The sequence below is a fragment of the Dama dama genome, chromosome X (assembly GCF_033118175.1).
Source record: "Dama dama isolate Ldn47 chromosome X, ASM3311817v1, whole genome shotgun sequence".
NCBI classification, from domain to species: Eukaryota; Metazoa; Chordata; class Mammalia; order Artiodactyla; family Cervidae; genus Dama; species Dama dama.
Window position 1 is genome coordinate 103,986,778 of NC_083714.1, and position 19,771 is coordinate 104,006,548.

Sequence of the window (19,771 nt, forward strand, 5' to 3'; positions counted from 1 at the left end):
AAATGAAGCAAGACTGTACAATGCAGAAAAGATGACTGTTCAATAAATGGTGTTGGGAAAACTGGACAGCTACTTGTAAAAATGAAATTAAAACATTATTTAACACCATACTCAAAAATAAACCCAAAATGAATTAAAAATCTAACTGTGAGTCTGGATACCATAAAACTCTTTCAGGGGTGGTCCCAAGATGGTGGAGAAATAGGATGGGGAGACCACTTTCTTCCCTACAAATACATCAAAAGATCATCTGTATGTGGAGCAACTCCCTTAGAATAGCTTCTGAATGCTGGTGGAGGACCCCCAGATACTCAGAAAGACAAACCAGTCTCTTTGAAATGAGGTAGGACAAAAGATAAAGATGAAAAGAGAAACTAAAGATTTGGGGACAGAAACCCATCCTGTGGAGGGAGTCATTGAGGAGAAGTTTCCACATGATAGGAAACCCTCTCACAGGCGGGGTCAGTGGGGAGCTCTGGAATCTAAGAGGGCAGCTTATCTGAAAAAAAAAAAAAAATCACCACAGCAATTGCACCAAACAGCAATTACCAGCTGAGAAGTGGCTCACAAGCTTGCATCTTCCCACAGAGAGTGGGGGCTGAGTGTGGAGGCATTCCCTGAGTCTTTGATCTTAGAGCAAGGACTAGGGTTGAATGCCGTGAAGACACTCTGAGGAGACTAATGTGACATACCACAGACAGAATGGGGAAAACCCAAACAGTGGGAATGCCAGAGAAACTAAAACAAAGGACCTTTCCCATGGGAAGGCTCTACCGCTGCACTGTGACACTTGGCGTGCTTACAGAACAAAGTATCATGCCTTAGTGAATACCTAAGGAGAGTAAGCTGGAACCCATTTACAGCCCTCCCCAGAGGCAGAGAGGCAGGTGTGTGACAGTCAGAGGTGGAAGGCAAAGGGCCACTGCAATCTCGGCCCTAGAGACTGCATGTTCAGCCAAGCTGTGAAAGGGTGGCCAGTTGCTAACCACATCTCTTCCTAGGATCCTGGATGGTTCATACCTTCTGTGCATGTCACAGCCTAAGACCAGCTCTCCTGAGGAGACACACAGCCTACCTGGGACTGTGGCATCATGGTGCACCCAGAAGCCTGAGTGGCTTGGACCTCGGAGGTGCACACTGCTTTGGACTGTGGCACCCCTCATATGGTCCATACAGTGCTAGCGCTCACCACACACGCTAGCAGTGTTTGTTTGCAGTGTCCCTCCCTCACTACAGCATAACTGAGCAAGTGAACCCAAATAAGTGGTCACTTTCGTTCACTCCTGTCAGGGTGGAGATCAGACACAGATGAGATTTGCAAGCAGAGGTGGTCAACCTAAACAAAGAAAAGAAGGGAGAACCACCTCAGAAGTGACAGGTGCAACAGATTAAAATCTTGCAGTTAAGCTGAATCTGCGTTTGAGTGGTAACTATATACTTTGAGAACAACTACAAGACAGAACAAGGGAATATCTGGAAGTTCTTGGTTCACATACTGTTGAGACCTAGATTGAAGGATTCTGAGTACTACTTTTCTACCATGTGAAATGAGTGTAACTGTACGAGCTACCAATCGATCCAGCAAGCCCAATCCTAGGAATATATCTGTAGAAAGATGCGGTCTGAAAAGAAACATGCACCATAATGTTCATTGTCATGTTGTTCACAATAGCCAAAGACATGCAAGCAATCTAAATGTCCATGGATATTAAAGAATTTTATTATTTTACGTGTAGTCCAGTTTTCTCAGCATCACGTACTGAAGAGATACTTTTCTCCATTGTATATATAATATAATTGCATGTATAATATTTGTCATAGATTAATTGACTATACATGCATGGGTTTATTTCTGGGCTTTCTATCCTGTTTTATTGATCTCTACTTCTGTTTTTGTGGCAGTACCATACTGTTTTGATTACTGTAGCTTTGTAGTATAGTTTGAAGTCAGAAAGCCTGATTCCTCCAGCTCTATTTTTCTTTCTCAGAATTGCTTAGGCTGTCTGGGGTCTTTTGTGATTTCACACGAATTTTAAGACTTTTTGTTTTAGTTCCATGAAAATTGTCATTGAAAATTTGCTAGGGATTGCATTGAATCTGTAGATTGCTGTAGGGTGTATAGTCATTTTGACAATATTGATTTTTCCAACCCAATAATATGGTATATCTTTCCATCTGTGTGGATTATCTTCAATGTCTTTCATCAGCATCTTATAGTTTTCAGAGAATAGGTCTTTTGCCTCTTTGATTTATGTCAAAAAGTGTTCCACCTATGATTTAATCCAATATATTTATAGAATCTCATCTTCCACTTAGGTCTTTAATCCATTTTGAGTTTAATATGCATATTTTTGTATATTAGAGAAAGTTCTAATTTAATCCTTTTACATGTAGCTGTCCAGTTTTCCCATAACCATTATTGAATAAACTATCTTTCTGTATATTCTTGTCTCATTTGTTGTAGATTAAGTGACTGTAAGTGTTTGAGTTTATTTCTGGGCTCTCTATTCTGTCCCATTGATCTATATGTCTGTTTTTTGTGCTAATACCATACTCTTTTGATTTCTATAGCTTTGTAGTATAGTCTGAAGTCAAGGCATGTGATTTATGCAGCTCTGAAGAAGAGAATCTTGAGAAAGAAGAATGAAACTGAAGAAAGCAGGCCATTTAAAAAATTATCATTGAAAAAAAAATTATCATTGAAAAAAATTGGCAATTTAATTTTCACTTTTTCATGCATTGCTCCCCTGACCTCAGTGAACATCTTTATGACCATTATTTTGAAGTCTTTGTTTGGTAAGTCACTTATATCCCTCTTATTAAGATTGGATCCTGGATATTTATGTTCTTTTGCTTAGAACATATACCATTCTTTCTTTGCTTTTTTTTGACTCCCTGTGTTGGTCTGTACATTACATAAAACACCCTAGCCTTGTGCACTAGGTGAACATCATCAATTATCCTGCCTGGAGTTCCTGGTTGCCTCATAAACCTTTGTGATTTTTCAAGCTGCCACCTTCTATTCTTAGTGGCTTCCAGTAAATTAAGGAGTTATTAGACCCATCAGTGTCCCAAAGTCATTGCAAAGCCCCGCCCCCCCACCCTCATTTGTCCAGACTCACAGTGGACTGCTAATTGTCTGGTCTTTCAGTTCCAGATATTTCAGCTTCAAATATTGGTTACTTTAAAGCCAAACCTCAAGTAGAAGCTGGCGCATTCATGGCATTAGATATACAATCTAGTCATCATGGTCAATCCAGGAGCTGGATGTTTTCTTAGTGATTCTGTGCTGACCCAGAGTGAATAGTCTCTGAGGGTTTTGTGTGCCCTGAGTGGTCCTGTGTGACTTGTGTACACCAAGCCCTATCAGCTCCCAGACCTAGGTGATTAGGAAGCCTGTTACTCAAGTGGAAGCCTTAACAGCTGGGGCACTTAATGTGTGAACAAGTTCTTTCTAGCTTGAATCTGAAGAATTGGTTTTACTGTTCAAGCAAGCCAGGAAGAGACAGAAGAGGGTGTGCCCATAAGTTTTTTCAGAATCTCAGAAGACTTTTAGTCTACTTTCAGACAGGCTGATTCCCTCTTAGGTAGCAGCTGGGAACATATACTGTCAAATCCCTTCTATGGAGTAACTGTGTGCTATGCTGTGTGCCAAGTCACTTCAGTTGTGTCTGACTTTTTGCAACCCCAGGGACTGCAGTCTGCTAGGCTCCCCTGTCCATTGGGTTCTCCAGGCAAGAGTACTGGAGTTGGTTGCAGTTGCCTCCCCCAGGGGATCTTCCCAACCCAGGGATCAAACCCGTGTCTCTCATGTCTCCTGCATTGGCAGGCAGGTTCCTTACCACTAGCACCACCTGGAAAGCCCCATGGAGTAACTAGGAGAAGGGCATTTTTGCCTGCTTTCTCTGCAATGAGACCAGGTGATATAGCTGTGGGAGTGCTCATGAACTATTTTATAAACTGCTTCTTCTTTTGCTATGTTCCTGGAGGGCCTGTGAAAGCAAGCCCTGTTGTCTATCAGAGCTGGGTGATTTATGGACCCATCCTTCAGTGGCAGCCATAAAAGTTAGGGTACTAGATGTGTGGTGAAACCCTTCACTCCGTAGGGATAAGCAAGGAGTTGAGAGCTGACTCTACTGAGATGGGTACATCAACTATACTGAGACATAGTTGACATTCAGCACTGTTTAACATACACAGCATAGTGATTTGACTTACATAAACCATGGCTGAGTAGAAGGATGTGTGCTCATCTCCTGTGATAATTCCAAAATTGCAACTCACTGCTGAACAACCATCAATAGGAGAATGTTGGATCCCACCACAAAAAGATACCCCACATCCGAGGGCAAAGGATAAGCCCCAACAAGATGGTAGGAGATGCAAAATCGCATTTAGAATCAAACCTCATACCCACCAGAAACACTTGGAGGGCTTAAACTAAGCCTTCTGTGCACCAGAACCCAGAGACTCCACAGAGGCTGAGCCAGACCTGCCTTTGAGTGTTTGTGTCTCCTGTGGAGGCATGGGTCAGCAGTGGCCGGCCATGGGGACAGAGGCTCTGGCTGCAACAGACCTGGGTCATGCAGCATGTGGCAAAAGGCCTCTTGGAGGAGGTCACCATTAGCCCCAACATAGAGCCACCAAGGAGACAACCCACAAATTGCAGAATGATTATACCAAAGAAATTCTTACACCATTAAGAAAGTTCTAAGACCCACAACAGATTTCCCAACCTGTGGATCTGGCAAAGGGACTGAGAACCCCCAGGGAATTTGACTTTGCAGGCCAGTGGGATGTGATCACAGAACTTCCTCAGGACTGGGGAAAGAGATGCTTTGGCAGGGGCGGGGACGGGGGGCAGGTCACAAAGTAAAAACTGTGTGTACACGAGGAGCCAGGAAAGAGGAGCAGTGTCCCCACAAAAGACTGAGCCAGACTTGCCCATGTGTGTCCAAGAATCTCTGGCAGAGGCCTGGGTTGACAGTGGTCTGCTGTGGGGTTAAGGGCACTGAATACAACAGTGCATGCAAAGGTTCTTTTGAAGAAGGTTAGCCCTACCATAAGACTTCCCTGGCGGCTCAGACAGTAAAGCCTCTGCCTATCATGTGGGAGACCCGGATTCGATCCCCGGGTTGGGAAGATCCTCTGGAGAAGGAAATGGCAAACCAGTCCAGTACTCTTGCCTGGAAAATCCCATGGACAGAGAAGTCTGGCGAGCTACAGTTCATGGTGTTGCACACTACTGACAGCCTTGTCTAACTCAATGAAACTAAGCCGAGTGGTGTAGAGCCACCCAAGACAGACGGGTCATGATGGAGAGTTCTGATACACTAGAAAAGGGAATGGCAAACCACTTCAGTATTCTTGCCTTGAGAACACCATGAACAGTATGAAAAGGCAAAAAGATAGGACACTGAAAGATGAACTCCCAGGTCGGTATGTGCCCAATATGCTACTGGAGATCAGTAAAGAAATAACTCCAGAAAGAATGAAGAGATGGAGCCAAAGCAAAAACAAACACAACAAAGCAAAAGCAAAGCAAATACAACACATCCAGTTGTGGATGTGACTGGTGATAGAAGTAAAGTTTAATGCTGTAAAGAGCAATATTGCATAGGAACCTGGAATGTTAGGTCCATGAATCAAGGCAAATTGGAAGTGGTCAAACAGGAGATGGTAAGGGTGAACATTGACATTTTAGGAATCAGCAAACTAAAATGGACAGGAATGGGTGAATTTAACTCAGATGACCATTATATCTACTACTGTGGACAGGACTTCCTTAGAAGAAATGGAGTAGCCATCATGGTCAAAAAAAGAGTCTGAAATGCAGTACTTGGATGCAGTCTCAAAAATGACAGAATGACCTCTGTTCATGTTCAAGGCAAACCATTCAATATCACAGTAATTCAAGTCTATGCCCTGTCCAGTAATGCTGAAGAAGCTGAAGTTGGACGGTTGTATGAAGACTTATAAGACCTCTTAGAACTAACACCCCACAAAGTTGTCCTTTTCATTATAAGGGACTGGAATGCAAAAGTAGGAAGTCAAGAAACACCTGGAGTAACAAGCAAATTTGACCTTGGAGTACGGAATGAAGCAGGGCAAAGGCTAATAGAGTTTTGCCAAGAGAACATACTGGTCATAGCAAACACCCTCTTCCAACAACACAAGAGAAGACTCTACACATGGACATCACCAGATAGTCAATATTGAAATCAGATTGATTACATTCTTTGGAGCCAAAGATGGAGAAGCTCTATACAGTCAGAAAAAACAAGACTGGGAGCTGACTGTGGCTTCAATCATGAACTCGATATTGCCAAATTGAGACTTAAATTGAAGAAAGTAGGGAAAACCACTAGACCATCTAAGTGAAGCCCTCTCTTACTTCATAATCTGCCCAACTTCAGCCTCCCTGGGACTTCCATAGCCCATTCCTTATTTTTCTACTTAACATTATCATTTTGAAAATAATTTATACTTTTATTTTATCTTGGCTACTCTCTCCCACACTAAAATGAAAGTTCCATGAGGGTAAGATTATTTTGTTTCTTTTCTTTATTACCATAAGTTCCTGTGTCTAGAAGACTGACTGGCTGAGAGCCCACCTGAAGTAAGTAATGGTGAGATGAAGATAAAGCAAATAAATTAAAAAGCAAAGGCAGTCAAAGTAAGCCAAAGAGGAGCTTAGCAATTTCCCCTGGATCTAATCTCAAATCGACCAATGCAAATGCTTCCGGGGGACATCTGGGCATTTTATTATCGTGAAGCAGGCCATCTGGGGGCTTGGACCACTTGAGAGCATTCTGAGTTTAAAATGGGCTGAGCCCTTCCTCAGAGTCAACTGCTTGTGTCCTTGTTGGAATGTGGTCCCTAACACATGGTCTTTTTTTTTTTTTTTAAGGTAAGCCAGCAATGTGGATTTTTGAAATGTGAAATCCCCAAAATGACTGTATAGCTAATTGTGAAATGGAGAATGATAAAAACATGAAGATCAAGCAAACCATGACAGTGGGCTGAAACTGGCCCATGAGTTGCCTGCAGGTGTTTTCTAGATTGAATTATGTGATGTATGAAAGAAAACCTATCCCTGCTCTGGTGAGGTGGGCTCACTTTGTGTAGTTCTTGAGGCAAACAGCTTCAGGTCATGTTGGGTGGAGAGAATGAGCTGTAATTAACAACTTCTTTCCACTCCGGGAAGCTCCCTGACTTCCCCTCTGCCTGCTATGCCTGCAGTTACTGGGCAGAAGAGAGACAGCAGAACTGTTTCTTTGACGGCAGTGAAGAACGTGGAGTGGGAAAACCAGAGAGAATTTTAAAGGGAACATCCACAGCTGGACTGGGGGAAGGAAAGGAAGAGAGAAGGACAAAGACCCATGTATTGGGACACCATACCTCAGAGGGAATTTATTGAGAGTTACCACACCCTCTTCACACCAACGACCTATGTGGCACTATACAGTCAAAGGACTTAGTTATACAATGTCACAACTCCCCACCCAACTGCCCATGCCACCTATCTCACCTGAAAATAGAACTGCACACATTTCTAGTACAGTTCCCTGTGTGCTTGAAGTGGGCAAGACTAGTCAGGAGGTACCCGTGAAGAGTCAGTAGGCACTCTTTTTGTTGGGGCATTGCCAGAATGGGTCTTCTGGAGGCAGCAGACCTCCATCTGGTGAAGCACTGGCAGGAGATACCTGTGGTTTCAGGCAGTTGCCGAGAGAAGCATGGACAATCAAGTATTCCCCCATGCCCTGGAGAGAAGCATTAAGCTAAGTCCTCTGTAAGGAGGCAAGGTATAGTTCAGGAAGTTGAAGAACAGTGAGATGCAGTATCTGGGTTGAGCAAGTTTCCTTTTTTCTGGATAAAATGCTTTCCAAATGCAAGGTGGCACATCTCTTAAGTTCTGAGAACTCCACTGACTCGTTACCGAAAAAATCATTTATTCAGTGTAGAGGAAGTGAACCAAGAACTTCAGGCCTGAGATTTATTGCCCCTGGGTCCTCTGGAAAATACGAGGCAACTGCCTACAGCCTCCTGCTATGGAGCACTATGCTAGTGTGTTTAGGCTGAGGGCTGGCCTCTGCTTAGCAGGTGTGGCATGAACTCCCTGATATAATAAAAGCCTTTTATGTATAAACTTGACTCCTGCTTAACTCTTGAGACATTCCTGTCAAAATTTCCCTCTAGAGAAGCTCCAATCCATCTGGTTTCTTTGTTGCCACAATCTTTGTGCACAGAGATAGGGAGGGCAACTTGGATACTGCCAGAAGTGCTATTTTTCTTGGGTCTTCCAATCTCTCATGGAACCCACACCTCATGGGCTGTTTTCTCTATTTTCACTCCCTCTGTGGAAGGAGGAGAATTCTCCTTCCTCAGTGTTCCTCCCCTTTTGGAGTATCCTTTTAGCTTCTCCTCAGATCTCTGCCAACTTTTATCTTTGTCTCCCTTGCTCTGAACTTCTTCTAAATGTATTTGTGTCCCTCTTTATTCAATTTATCCTGATTTCCTCTCAACCCCAAGATTTCACTCTCTGTTATTCTTCAACCCCCTCCCAGTTGGCTGCCTCCCCCTCTTAGGTTATCCCTCCCCCCAGAAGCCTCTCCATTTCTGACCCCTTCCCACCTCCTTTCTTAAGCAACCATCTCTCCTCCTTTCCCCAAAAGTCCATCTCTAGTTCCTTCTTCTCTCCTCTCCTTAGACCAGACCAGCTAAGTCCTGTCCCATTTTTAGATGACTGATTATGATACTAGCTGAAATTTATTGACAGCCTGAATTTACACTTGTTCCTTTCTTTCATGTTCCCTCAATCAAACACACCCAACCTTTTCACCATGACAAATGCCTTACACACAGCATGTCATAGCTACATAAACTTATATTTTTCAGAACAAAACAACAGTTTTGCTGGCAATGATGATGGGTTTTTAGGGACCCCTATACTTTCAGTACACTGAAAAGCAACATTTTTTTGTGTTTCTCCAAATCATACATTTGCCTACATACACGTGATAAGGTTTACCCTAACCGTTAAGACTTTTTCACCAAATCATAGACATAGATATGGAAATCATCATCAAACTTGATGAAGTACACAGAAGGTTTGGCTTTAACTTGGTGAATTACTTTGCCTGTCCTTTTGGAGCCATCTTCTTTGGTATATTCTACATGTTTACCTATGAGGCCATCTATAACTCCTTCTGGCTCTCTCTCTTTTGGAGAAGACTTACTCGACTCTGGCATGATATGGAGATCACCTTCTTTATAATCATCTAAAAGCTGGTACATGTACAAAACAGGATCTTTCTCATAGGTAATATAAAACCAGGCTTTCATAATGGGTGCTTGGGCTAAGACCATCCCCCTCCATCCATCCTTAGAACCATGCTCACCCTCAAACATATGTTCCACAGCTTTACCAATTATGGTATTTGCAAGGTGCACATCTCTGACTCGAGAAAATGGCACTTTATCAGGAAGGATTTTAAGCTTTAAAATCCTTTTATCTCTGTGAAGTTCCAGTCCATAGACACAGTCAATTCCATCATATTTCACCAGATAAAGAGAGGGATTTATAGGCACCTGATCCAGAACGGTTCCTTTCCACTGGGTGATGGGCTCATCGCCTTCCTTCCATCCATGTGAAATTCTGCAGCCCACGATGTTCCTGCGGGGCTGGGAGGAAGGTCTGCCCCTCTGTTTCTTTTGAGAAATCTTTTTCTTCCTCATACTTGCAGACAAGGTGTGGCCATCAACAATGTCCCTTGTTTGCTGCCTTGCAGTTGCCTTTTTGTGAGGTGTCTTCATACCTGCAAGGGGAGGAAAGAGGCTAGGGAGAAACATTTAGTGTACTGTAGTGTGAATTTTATTTCTCTGCATTGCAAATTCCCTGGGCATCAGGTATATGTATTGCCATCTAAGTTATTGGATGTCCAGCAGAGATGCTGGCTATCAAAATATTATTGGATGTTTGCCTGCAGTCCCTCCAAACTTACTTGGCTGTGCTGGAGGGTTGGAAAGGTGATAGCTTTGGTTGTTGAGCCCCCAGCAAGAGGGAGCAGGTTCCTTTGGCTAATACCTCTGTTGCCATCTTAGACTCCCCACACCAAACACAAATATTCATCATTTATTCGTTCCCACTCAGTCTCTCCATTTGCATGAACATAGTACCCTTTTCCCCTGCTCATTGTCATTTGCTTTTCATCTGTCTTGCCTCCCACCCCGATTCCTTCTGCCAGTTGTTCAACTCTCCTTCATATCTCTTCCTGGTCTACCCCATTTTGCCGCTGGGTGCGCAGAGCAAATCTATTTCTCTTTCTGGGGCTACCTTTATATACCACCCAGGTGCTCTTCGGCTCTCCCTCCCCCACCCCCCATCCCCAAATCACCCTTCTGAGTCTCCCTCATTTTCCATTCCAGCACGGAACCCAAATTTTCCCTCTTGGCACCCACCAACCCGCATCCTCCGATTCTCTAGTCCAGCGCCCACCTCCCCAAGTCGGGGGACCGCAGGTCTCACGTGTCCAAATCGGACACCTCACTGCTGCCTCCGCTGTGAACCTGTGGTGAAAGAGGATCAGCAGGCGACGAGTTCGGAGTTTGCAAGAGCTGGGAGGGAAGGATTCTTAGGCGAGGAGCGTTTCTAGGAAGACAGCTGGGCTGACGAAGAGGATGGCGGCAGTGTCTCCAACACCGCGGTCGCGGGCCCTCCACCTCTTTGGCGGTGACGGCCTCTCTGCCACATCGGGATCCCAGAAGCCGCTGCCGCAGCCGCAGTCTCCTCCCTCTTACCATCGCGCAGCTTCCTGCCAGGAGAGAGGCCGCCCCTTCCTGCCAAACATTGCCACCCTCCCCGCCTCCTCCACTCTCAAGCCCATCTCTGCCCTGTGCCTGGGAGATGTTTCTATCACTTGACTCTACGCCTTTACAAAATTTGGAGGCGCCTTGCTAAACCCACAACGCACCACCCCAACCAGCTTTGCGTTCTGTCTCCAGATCAGGAGCCCCCATTTCCTTCACCCTACCCCTACCACAGTGCCCGTGCCTCATCTGTTTTCCAATTTTCAAGAATTTCCCTTTTCTCCCCCCGCCCTCGTGCCCTTCTGATGTTAGTCTCTATATACGGAAACCTATGTTTCTTGCCATTTAAGGGGATTTGAGGTAGGACGAGAGAAATGAGCTTGTGCTTATTTGCATCTTGATACAATCTCTAGGGAATTTTTACTCTCCGGTCATTTCCAGACTTCTTAAAAATATATATATTTTCCCTTTTCTTTCTTTTCACAGATTGAAAAGAACTGCATGCACTATGTGGACTTTGTAAAATTCAGAAGATTCACTTGAAGAAAATAATCTACCCTAAAACCACTACAAATCTCATTCCCCAGGGCTTCAAGCAAAATATGAACACTCTATTTCCTTCACCTTTTTTTCTACTCTTTTAGAGATCTAGGGTCACTTTGCAGATTCAATTCTTAAAAATTCTTTGTAATATCATTTTTATGGTATTTTGAAAATACAGTGTATGTAGCAATATTACAAGTAATAAATACTCTCCATTAAAAATTTACCTGTTTTTATTGAAACATTTTAAAATTAAAATATTATTAATAAAATGTAATTCTCTTTTATTCTCTAATCCCGATCCTAGTCTCTTCTTCCTCTCTAATGCTAAAAATCATCACTCAACTTTTGCATATCCTAACCCTCTTTATAGTCAGACCTATATTATTTACAAACATATTATTAATTTTGTTTTTCATATTTATTTTTAAAATGTCCATTATGAAGGATAATTAATTACCCCATACTGTGAGGGGAAGAGAATAATTATTTTTCAGTGGCCCACAAGACATTTCTGGGAGATGGCTATGTGTTCTTATGACCCATCTATGCATATGTACTGTGCAACTGATAGGAATATGATATCTCTATAGTCTGTAAAACTATAGTTTTGTATAGTTTGTAAAACAATCATGTACTTAGTTGAACAAGCTTATTTAGCACTTCCTTTTAAAAGTATATGTATGTATCCACTCTTACAGATATTCAAGAAAATGTTTTGGCTTTTTTTTCTTAAAAAAGCCTTGTCATCAAGCCTGAAATAGAACTCTGATATGTCTAATAATTTAATTTCGCTAAGCTTTATTTTGAAAATAAGTTTAATCATGAGTATGTTTTTTTTTGCATCTTGCTTTTGTTACTCAATATTTTGTTTTTAAATTTATTCCTGTTATATCTCTAACATTCTTTGTTATCTTCAACTCTATTGCAGAGTATACATATATAACATTTTTGTCATCCATTTAACAATATATTCAAGCATCCATTCTCTTGATGGTCCTTTAATTCATTTCAACATTTCATTATTACAAACAATGATACAATGAATAGTTTCTTGGACTTGTTCCAGAGTTTCTGCAGTGTATACACTGGAAAAAGAAATACTGAGCTGTAGGTAAAAGCAATTCAAAATTCCTAAATGTTGCCGAGTTCTTGCATTAACTCATTGAACTAAATTATGGCATAATCAGTGCTGTAGGTATTCCATCTTCTCCACATTCTAGTCAACTCTTGATATTTTCATATTTTTAATGTGTGCCAAACTAGTGAGTGAGGATTGGTAGCTCACTGCTTTAGTTTATATATTTCTGATTAGTGAGTTTCAACTTATTTTCCTGTGGGGTCTTTTTGCCATTCAGTAGTCCTATTGTGTGTTTCTCTTCATATATTTCTTTTAAATTGTTTATCTTTCTAAAATTTATTTTTATATTTTTGATTCTAAAATTATCCAGTTTCATATATTTTATATGTATTTTTATTTACATATAAAATATTGGCATCCATTTTCCTTTTAAATCATTAGACTATTGCAAATAAATATTTACAACATTCACAGTCACTGTGGTTCTATGTATGCCCCAGATTGTTATCTCTGTTATGAATTTGCTAATTTGCTTTCTTTACTTATATACCCATAGAAAATATATTTTGCATATCATTTAATGTAACTACTGTTAATTTTGAGAAAGTTTTGTGTACCACTAAAAAAGAAAATGACCACAATTAAACTATAATAAGCCATGAATTAAAAGATATATGACACATTTAGAGATGTTAAAATGTGAAAAATAAAAATGTAAAAAAAGGAAAAATATAAGGAAAGTAAATGGAAATAGTAAATGCTATTTTTTTCCTCCACAAATACATGAAAATCTTGGTCTTAGATGAAATATGGTATTATTGGTGAATTTTTAAGCATAAATTATGCCATATTGTTTATATTTTCTAGAATTTATTTTTGCATTAAGCAATGTGTTTTAGGGTTATATCACCAAAAGAACATGGTTTCAATTTTTCCCATCTCAAAAATACCCTCTTCTGATTTCACTTACTGTTTCAGCTACCACCTCATATTTCTACTCTCTTTTTCAACAAAACTCCTAAAGGTGTTTCTTATCCATTGTCTTCAATATTTTCCTCTCATTGTCTCTAAAACCTTCTCCTACTCTAGTCTGGCTCCCCTCCTCATTCCCCCACCACTCATGAAAACTGTTCTTCTTAAGAGTCATCAATGACCACCAATTTTCATTTATTAATCTCCATCTTACTTTACTGGGTTTCTGTGGTGGATCAGACTGTAAGAGAATCTGCCTGCAATGCAGGAGACCCAGGTTTGACTCCTGGGTTAGGAAGATCCCCTGGAGAAGGGAATGGCAACCCACTCCAGTATTCTTGCCTGGAAAATCCCATGGACAGAAGAGCCTGGTGGGCTACAGTCCATGAAAACCCAAAGAGTCTGACACAAATGAGTGACTTTCACTTTCATTTTGCATCTTACTTTATCTATCAGTGGCCTTTGATCATTCCATCTTCCTTAGAAAACTTTCCTACAGTAAGGATCCCACACTCTCCAGGTTTTTCTGGTAACTCACTGGCTACCTCTTATAAATTCACCTTTATAAATATGTTCCTTCTTATCATGCCCATCTGTTAATCTTATTGTTTCCCAGCTCAATCAGTAGATACCTTCTCCATCCACGTTCTCTCCTTTGGTGATCTCATCCAGGGTTACGGCTTAAAATGTCATCTAGAAGTTGAAAAGTCTCAAATTAATATATCTTGTCTGACCTCTTTTTGCACTCCAGACTTGTAAATCCAGTTACTTGCTAGACATCTTCATGGGGCTGTCTAACAAAGTCAATACGTTCATGCTAAGAGTCTTATATTTCCCCTAAAACCTGCTTCACCTGCAGGCCTATCACCCCATTGCAGTAAATGGCAACTCCATCGTTCCCTATTCAAAGGCTACAAACTAAACGTCATTCTGTCTCAAAGCCCATATTTAACTTATCATGATTATGTTGGCCCTACTTTCAAAATTTGTCTAAAGTCTTACCATATTTATCACGTTCACTACTACTATCTTAATTTTAGTCATCCTCATTTCATGACTAGCTTATAGTAGACTTGTTGATTGTGCTCTTGTTCCTTAATAGCCTGATCACTTATATCAGTCAAAACCTATAATGACTCCTCATTTCACTCAGAAGAAAAGTAAACATACAAAGAGTTTCTTACAAGACTATATTTGATCCAGTCTTTTTGCCCCTAGTCTGTTATATCTCTTTCTGATATCTTCTACCATTTTCACTCATAACACTGAAAAATATAAAATTTCTATGTTTATAGGTCATAATAGATTCAGCAATTCTAAATGCTCAAACTATCATCTAACTGTGCTCCTTCCACACTGGAATCATTAATACCCTTCGAACAAACAAAATGTTCTCTAACATTCAGGCTTTTGTGTTTGCATTCTCATTTAATGTTCTTTTTCATTATCTACAGTCACAATGGGAGCCATATTGAGGACTTAGTTTAAAATTCTTGTCCCCCTCCAAAAAAAAAAAAATAAATAAAATTCTTGTCCCAATGCTCTCAGTCCTCTTTATCTTTATTAACTCTTTCCCATGCTACATGTATTAATCAATATATGCTTACTGCTTCTACAAATACCATCCAAATCTTAGTAGTGTGATATTAAAAATATTTTCTCACACATGAAACAGTACAATGCAGGCATTTCTAGTCAGTGGGCAGTTTTCCGAGAATTGGTAATTCAAAGGAGAAAGCATCTTGAGCTCATCATACTTATAATTTTGTGATTCTCAGAGCCAGATCCTCTCTATCCAGCTTTCCAAGAAACAAAGAGAAAGACTTTTCCAGAGCAGTGCTAATACAAATATTAACATAAGCCCAATGTGCAAGGAAGCCAAGAATACACAATGGAGAAAAGATTGTCTCTTCAATAAATGGTGCAGGGAAAATTGGATATCCAAATGCCAAAGAATGGGTTTCCCCGGTGGCTCAGCTGGTAAAGAGTCCACTTGTAATGTGGGAGACCTGGGTTCATTCCTTGGGTTGGGAAGATTCCCTGGAGAAAGGAATGGTCACCCACTCCAGTATTCTGGCCTAGAGAAATCCATGGACAGAGGAACCTGACAGGGTACAGTCCATGGGGTCGCAAAGTGTCAGACATGACTCAGTGACTTTCACTTTCATACCAAAGAATGACACTGAACCCCTATCTTACACTTTTAAGAAAAATGAACTAAAAATGGATTAATGACTTAAACACGAGACTTGATACCATAAAATTCCTAGAAGAAAACACACAGAGAAACTTCAGGTTTTTTTTTTTTTTTGGGGGGGGGGTATGACACCCAAAGCAGAAGCAACAAAAGCAAAAGTCACATGGGACTACATCAAACTGAAAGTCTGCACAGCAAAGGTAACAATCAATAAAATGAGAAGGCAACTTACATAATGGGAATAAATATTTTCAAGCCACATATCTGATAAAGGGTTAATCTCAAATATGTATAAAGAACTCATACAACTCAGTAACAAACAAAGAAACACCAGAATCCTATTTGAAAAGTCAACAACACAACTGAACAGACACTTTTCCAAAGAATATCTTCAAATGGCCATTAGAGACATTAAAAACTGCTCAACATCACTAATTTTCAGTGAAATGCAGATCGAAGCCCATGAAATATCACCTCACATCTGTTAGAATAGCTATTATAAAAAAGACAAGAGATAGGGAAGTCCCAAGATGCCAGAGAAATAGGAAGGGGAGACAACGTTCTCACCCACAAATTCATCAAAAGACCATCTGAAGGTTGAGCAACTTCCACCAAAGAACTTCTGAATGCTGGCAGAGGACACCAGGAACCCAGAAAGGCAGTCCAACCTCTTCAAAAGGAGTCTTGAGGCTATTGTAAGAGAAGGACTGAAAGCAAGAGACAGGAGGCTTAACTCCAAAATTTTAGAACATCATAGAACTCCTGACTCCAGAGAACATTAATAGACAGGAGCCCACCCAAAATTCTCCATACCTATACTGAAACCAAGCTCCACCCAAGAGCCAAAAATTCCAATGCAAGACACACCACAATAAATTGTCTAAGAAAACAGGAACACAAACATGAACATTAAAAGACACGAACCAAAGCCATGCTAAACCTATAGACACTACACCCCCCCTCCCCACCAATTCACCACTGGACACCTCATTGCACTCCAGAGGGAGGAGATCCAACTCCACCCACCAGAACACAGATCCAAGCTCCCCAAACGAGGAAACTTTGAAAAGACACTGGTCCAAGCCCATCTAAAGGGAGCAGACTCCACAATCAAAAGAAACCATGAACTTCCAACCTGCAGAAAGGGCACTCCAAACACAGCAATTTAAACAAAATGAAAAGGCAAAGAAATATTCAACAGATGAAGGAACATGATAAAAACCCACCAAACTAAATTAAAAAAGAGGAGACAAGGAGTCTACCTAAAAAAGAATTTCATAATAATGATAGCAAATATGATCCAAATCTTGGGGAAAAAATGTAGTTGCAGATAAATAGACTAGACAAGGATTGAGAAGATGCAAGAAATGTTTAAAAAGGACCTAGAAGAAATAAAGAAGAGACAATCAATAGTGAGCGATGTAATAACTGAGATTAAAAGCACTCTGGGGGGGGAAACCCACAGTAGAATAATTGAGGCAGAAGATAGGATCAGTGAGGTGGAAGACAGAATGGTGGAAATAAATGAAGCAGAGAGGATAAAAGAAAAAAAAAAGTATTAAATGACGACAAACTCAGAGACCTCTGAGACAATGTTAAACAATCCAACACTCAAATCATAGGTGTCCCAGAAGAAGAAGACAAAATGAAAGGGCATGATAAATACTTGAGGAGATAATATTCAAAACCTTCCCTAAAATGGGGAAGGAAATAGCCACCAAAGTCCAAGAAACCCAGAGAGTCCCAAATAGGATAAATTCAAAGCAAAACACCCCGAGACACATATGCACATAAGCACAAACATATGGAGGCTAAACAACACACTTCTGAATAACCAATAGATCACAGAAGAAATCAAAAGGAAATCAAAATATTAATCTAAATGTAAGTTGCTCAGTCGTGTCTAAATCTTTGCAAGCCCATGGACTATACAATCCATGGAATTCTCTAAGGCAGAATACTGGAATGGGTAGCTGTTTACTTCTCCAGGGATCTTTCCCACCCAGGGATAGAATCCAGGTCTCTGCATTGCAGGTAGATTTTTAACAGCTGAGGTACCATGGAAGCCCAATAAAAATATGGCAGAGAAACAAGTGAAAATTAAAACACAACAACCCAAAACCTATGGGATTTAGTAAAAGCAGTGCTAAGAGGGAGGTTCATTGCAATATAAGCCTAAATCTAGAAACAAGAGGGACACCAAATAAATAACCTAACTTTACACCTAAAGCAACTAGAAAAAGAAGAACAGAAGAAAGTCAAAGTGAGTAGAAGGAAAGAAATCATAAAAATCAGATCAGAAATAAATGAAAAAGAATGGAGACTAAAGCAAAAATCAGCAAAACAAAAGCTGATTCTTTGAGAAGATAAATAAAATAGACAAACCATTAGCCAGACTCATCAAGAAAGGAGAAGAATCAAATCAATAAAATTAGAAATGAAAATGGAGAAATCACAACAGAAAACACAGAAATACAAAAGATCATAAGAAACTATTATGAGCAATTATATGCCAATAAAATTGACAACCTGGAAGAAATACATAGATTCTTAGAAAAGTATAACCATACATAGCAGAACCAGGAAGAATTAGAAAATCTTCACAGGCATATCACAAGCTTGGAAATAGAAACTGTAATAAAAAATCTTTCAACAAACAAAAGCCCAGAACCAGAAGTCTTCACAGGTGAATTCTACCAAAAATTTAGAGAAGAGTTAACACTTTTTCTACTCAAATTCCTCCAGAAAGTTGCAGAGGAAGGTAAACTCTCAAACTCATCCTATGAAGCCACCATTACCCTAATACCAAAACCGGACAAAAATGCCCCACCCACAAACATGAAACCTACAGGCCAATATCACTGATGAACATAGATGCAAAAAACCTAAAAAAAAGTCTAGCAAAGAGAATCCAACAGCATATTTAAAAGATCATACATCATGACCAAATGGGCTTTATCCAAGGGATGCAAGGATTCTTCAATATCCATAAATCAGTCAATGTCATACATCATATTAACAAAGTGAAAGAAGCCATATGATTACCTCAAGAGAAAGTCTTTGACAAAATTCAACATGCATTTATGATAAAAACTCTCCAGAAAGCAGGCATAAAAGGAACCTATCTCAAAATAATAAAAGCCATATATGACAAACCCACAGCAGACATTATCCTCGACAGTGAAAAATTGAAACTATGTCTTCTAAATTCAGGAACAAGACACTACTTTTGAACCACTAATTTCACCACTACTATTGAACATAGGTTTGGAAGTCCTAGCCACATCAATAAGAGAAATAAAAGGAATCCAGATTGGAAAAGAAGGAAAATTCTCTGTTTGCAGATGACATGATACTCTACATAGAAAAAAACCCTAAAGATACCAACAGAAAACTTTTAGAGCTAATCAATGAATCTAGGAAAGTTGCAGGATATAAAGTTAATACACAGAAATCCCTTTTACTCCTATACACTAACAATGAAAAAAGAGAAAGAGAAATTAAGGAAACAATTCCATTCAACACTGCAACAAAAATAATAAAATACTTAGGAATAAACTTATCTAGAGGAAAAAAAACCCTATATATAGAAAACTATAAAACACGGATGAAAAATATCAAAGATGAAACAAATAGATGGAGAAATATACCAATTTCTTGGCTTGGAAGAATGAATACAGTGAAAATGAGTATACTGCCAAAAGCAATCTATGGATTCATTGCAATCCCTATCAAACCACCAATGGTGGTTTTCACAGAAATTGAACAAATAATTTCATAATTTGTATGGAAACACAAAGAAACCTCAAACAGCCAAAGTAATCTTGAGAAAGAAGAATGGAACTGGAGGAATCAACCTTCCTGACTTCAGACTACACTACAAAGCTACTGTCATCAAGACAGTATGATATTTGCACAAAGCAGAAAGATAGATCAATGGAACAAAATACAAAATCGAGAGACAAATCCACACACCTATGGAAGCCTTATCTTTGAAAAAGGAGGCAAAAATATACAATTGAAAAAAGACAGTCTCTTTAACAAGTGGTGCTGGGAAACTGGTCGAGTACCTGTAAAAGACTGGGGCTAGAACACAATCGGTAGGTGCCCAATATGCTGCTGGAGATCAGTAAAGAAATAACTCCAGAAAGAATGAAGGGATGGAGCCA

The 19,771-nt window shown here is 40.1% G+C and overlaps 1 protein-coding gene across 4 annotated transcripts; it reads right to left on the minus strand.

The window, feature by feature from the left end:
• Positions 1–8,607: 8,607 nt before the first annotated feature.
• On the minus strand, positions 8,608–10,784 carry LOC133051960 (spindlin-2). 4 transcript variants are annotated; one of them, XM_061136640.1, is made up of 2 exons: positions 10,499–10,784; positions 8,608–9,818 (listed from the first exon to the last, which is right to left on the minus strand). In XM_061136640.1, exon 2 carries the CDS (start codon positions 9,814–9,816, stop codon positions 9,040–9,042), a length of 777 nt encoding a protein of 258 aa, XP_060992623.1. In that variant the 5' UTR covers positions 9,817–9,818; positions 10,499–10,784; the 3' UTR covers positions 8,608–9,039. The 4 variants fall into 4 exon arrangements, with proteins under 4 accessions (XP_060992623.1, XP_060992621.1, XP_060992625.1 ...); XM_061136638.1 differs by having other exon boundaries at positions 10,462–10,784; XM_061136642.1 differs by having other exon boundaries at positions 8,608–9,838; positions 10,462–10,784.
• Between the last annotated feature and the right edge of the window lie 8,987 nt (positions 10,785–19,771).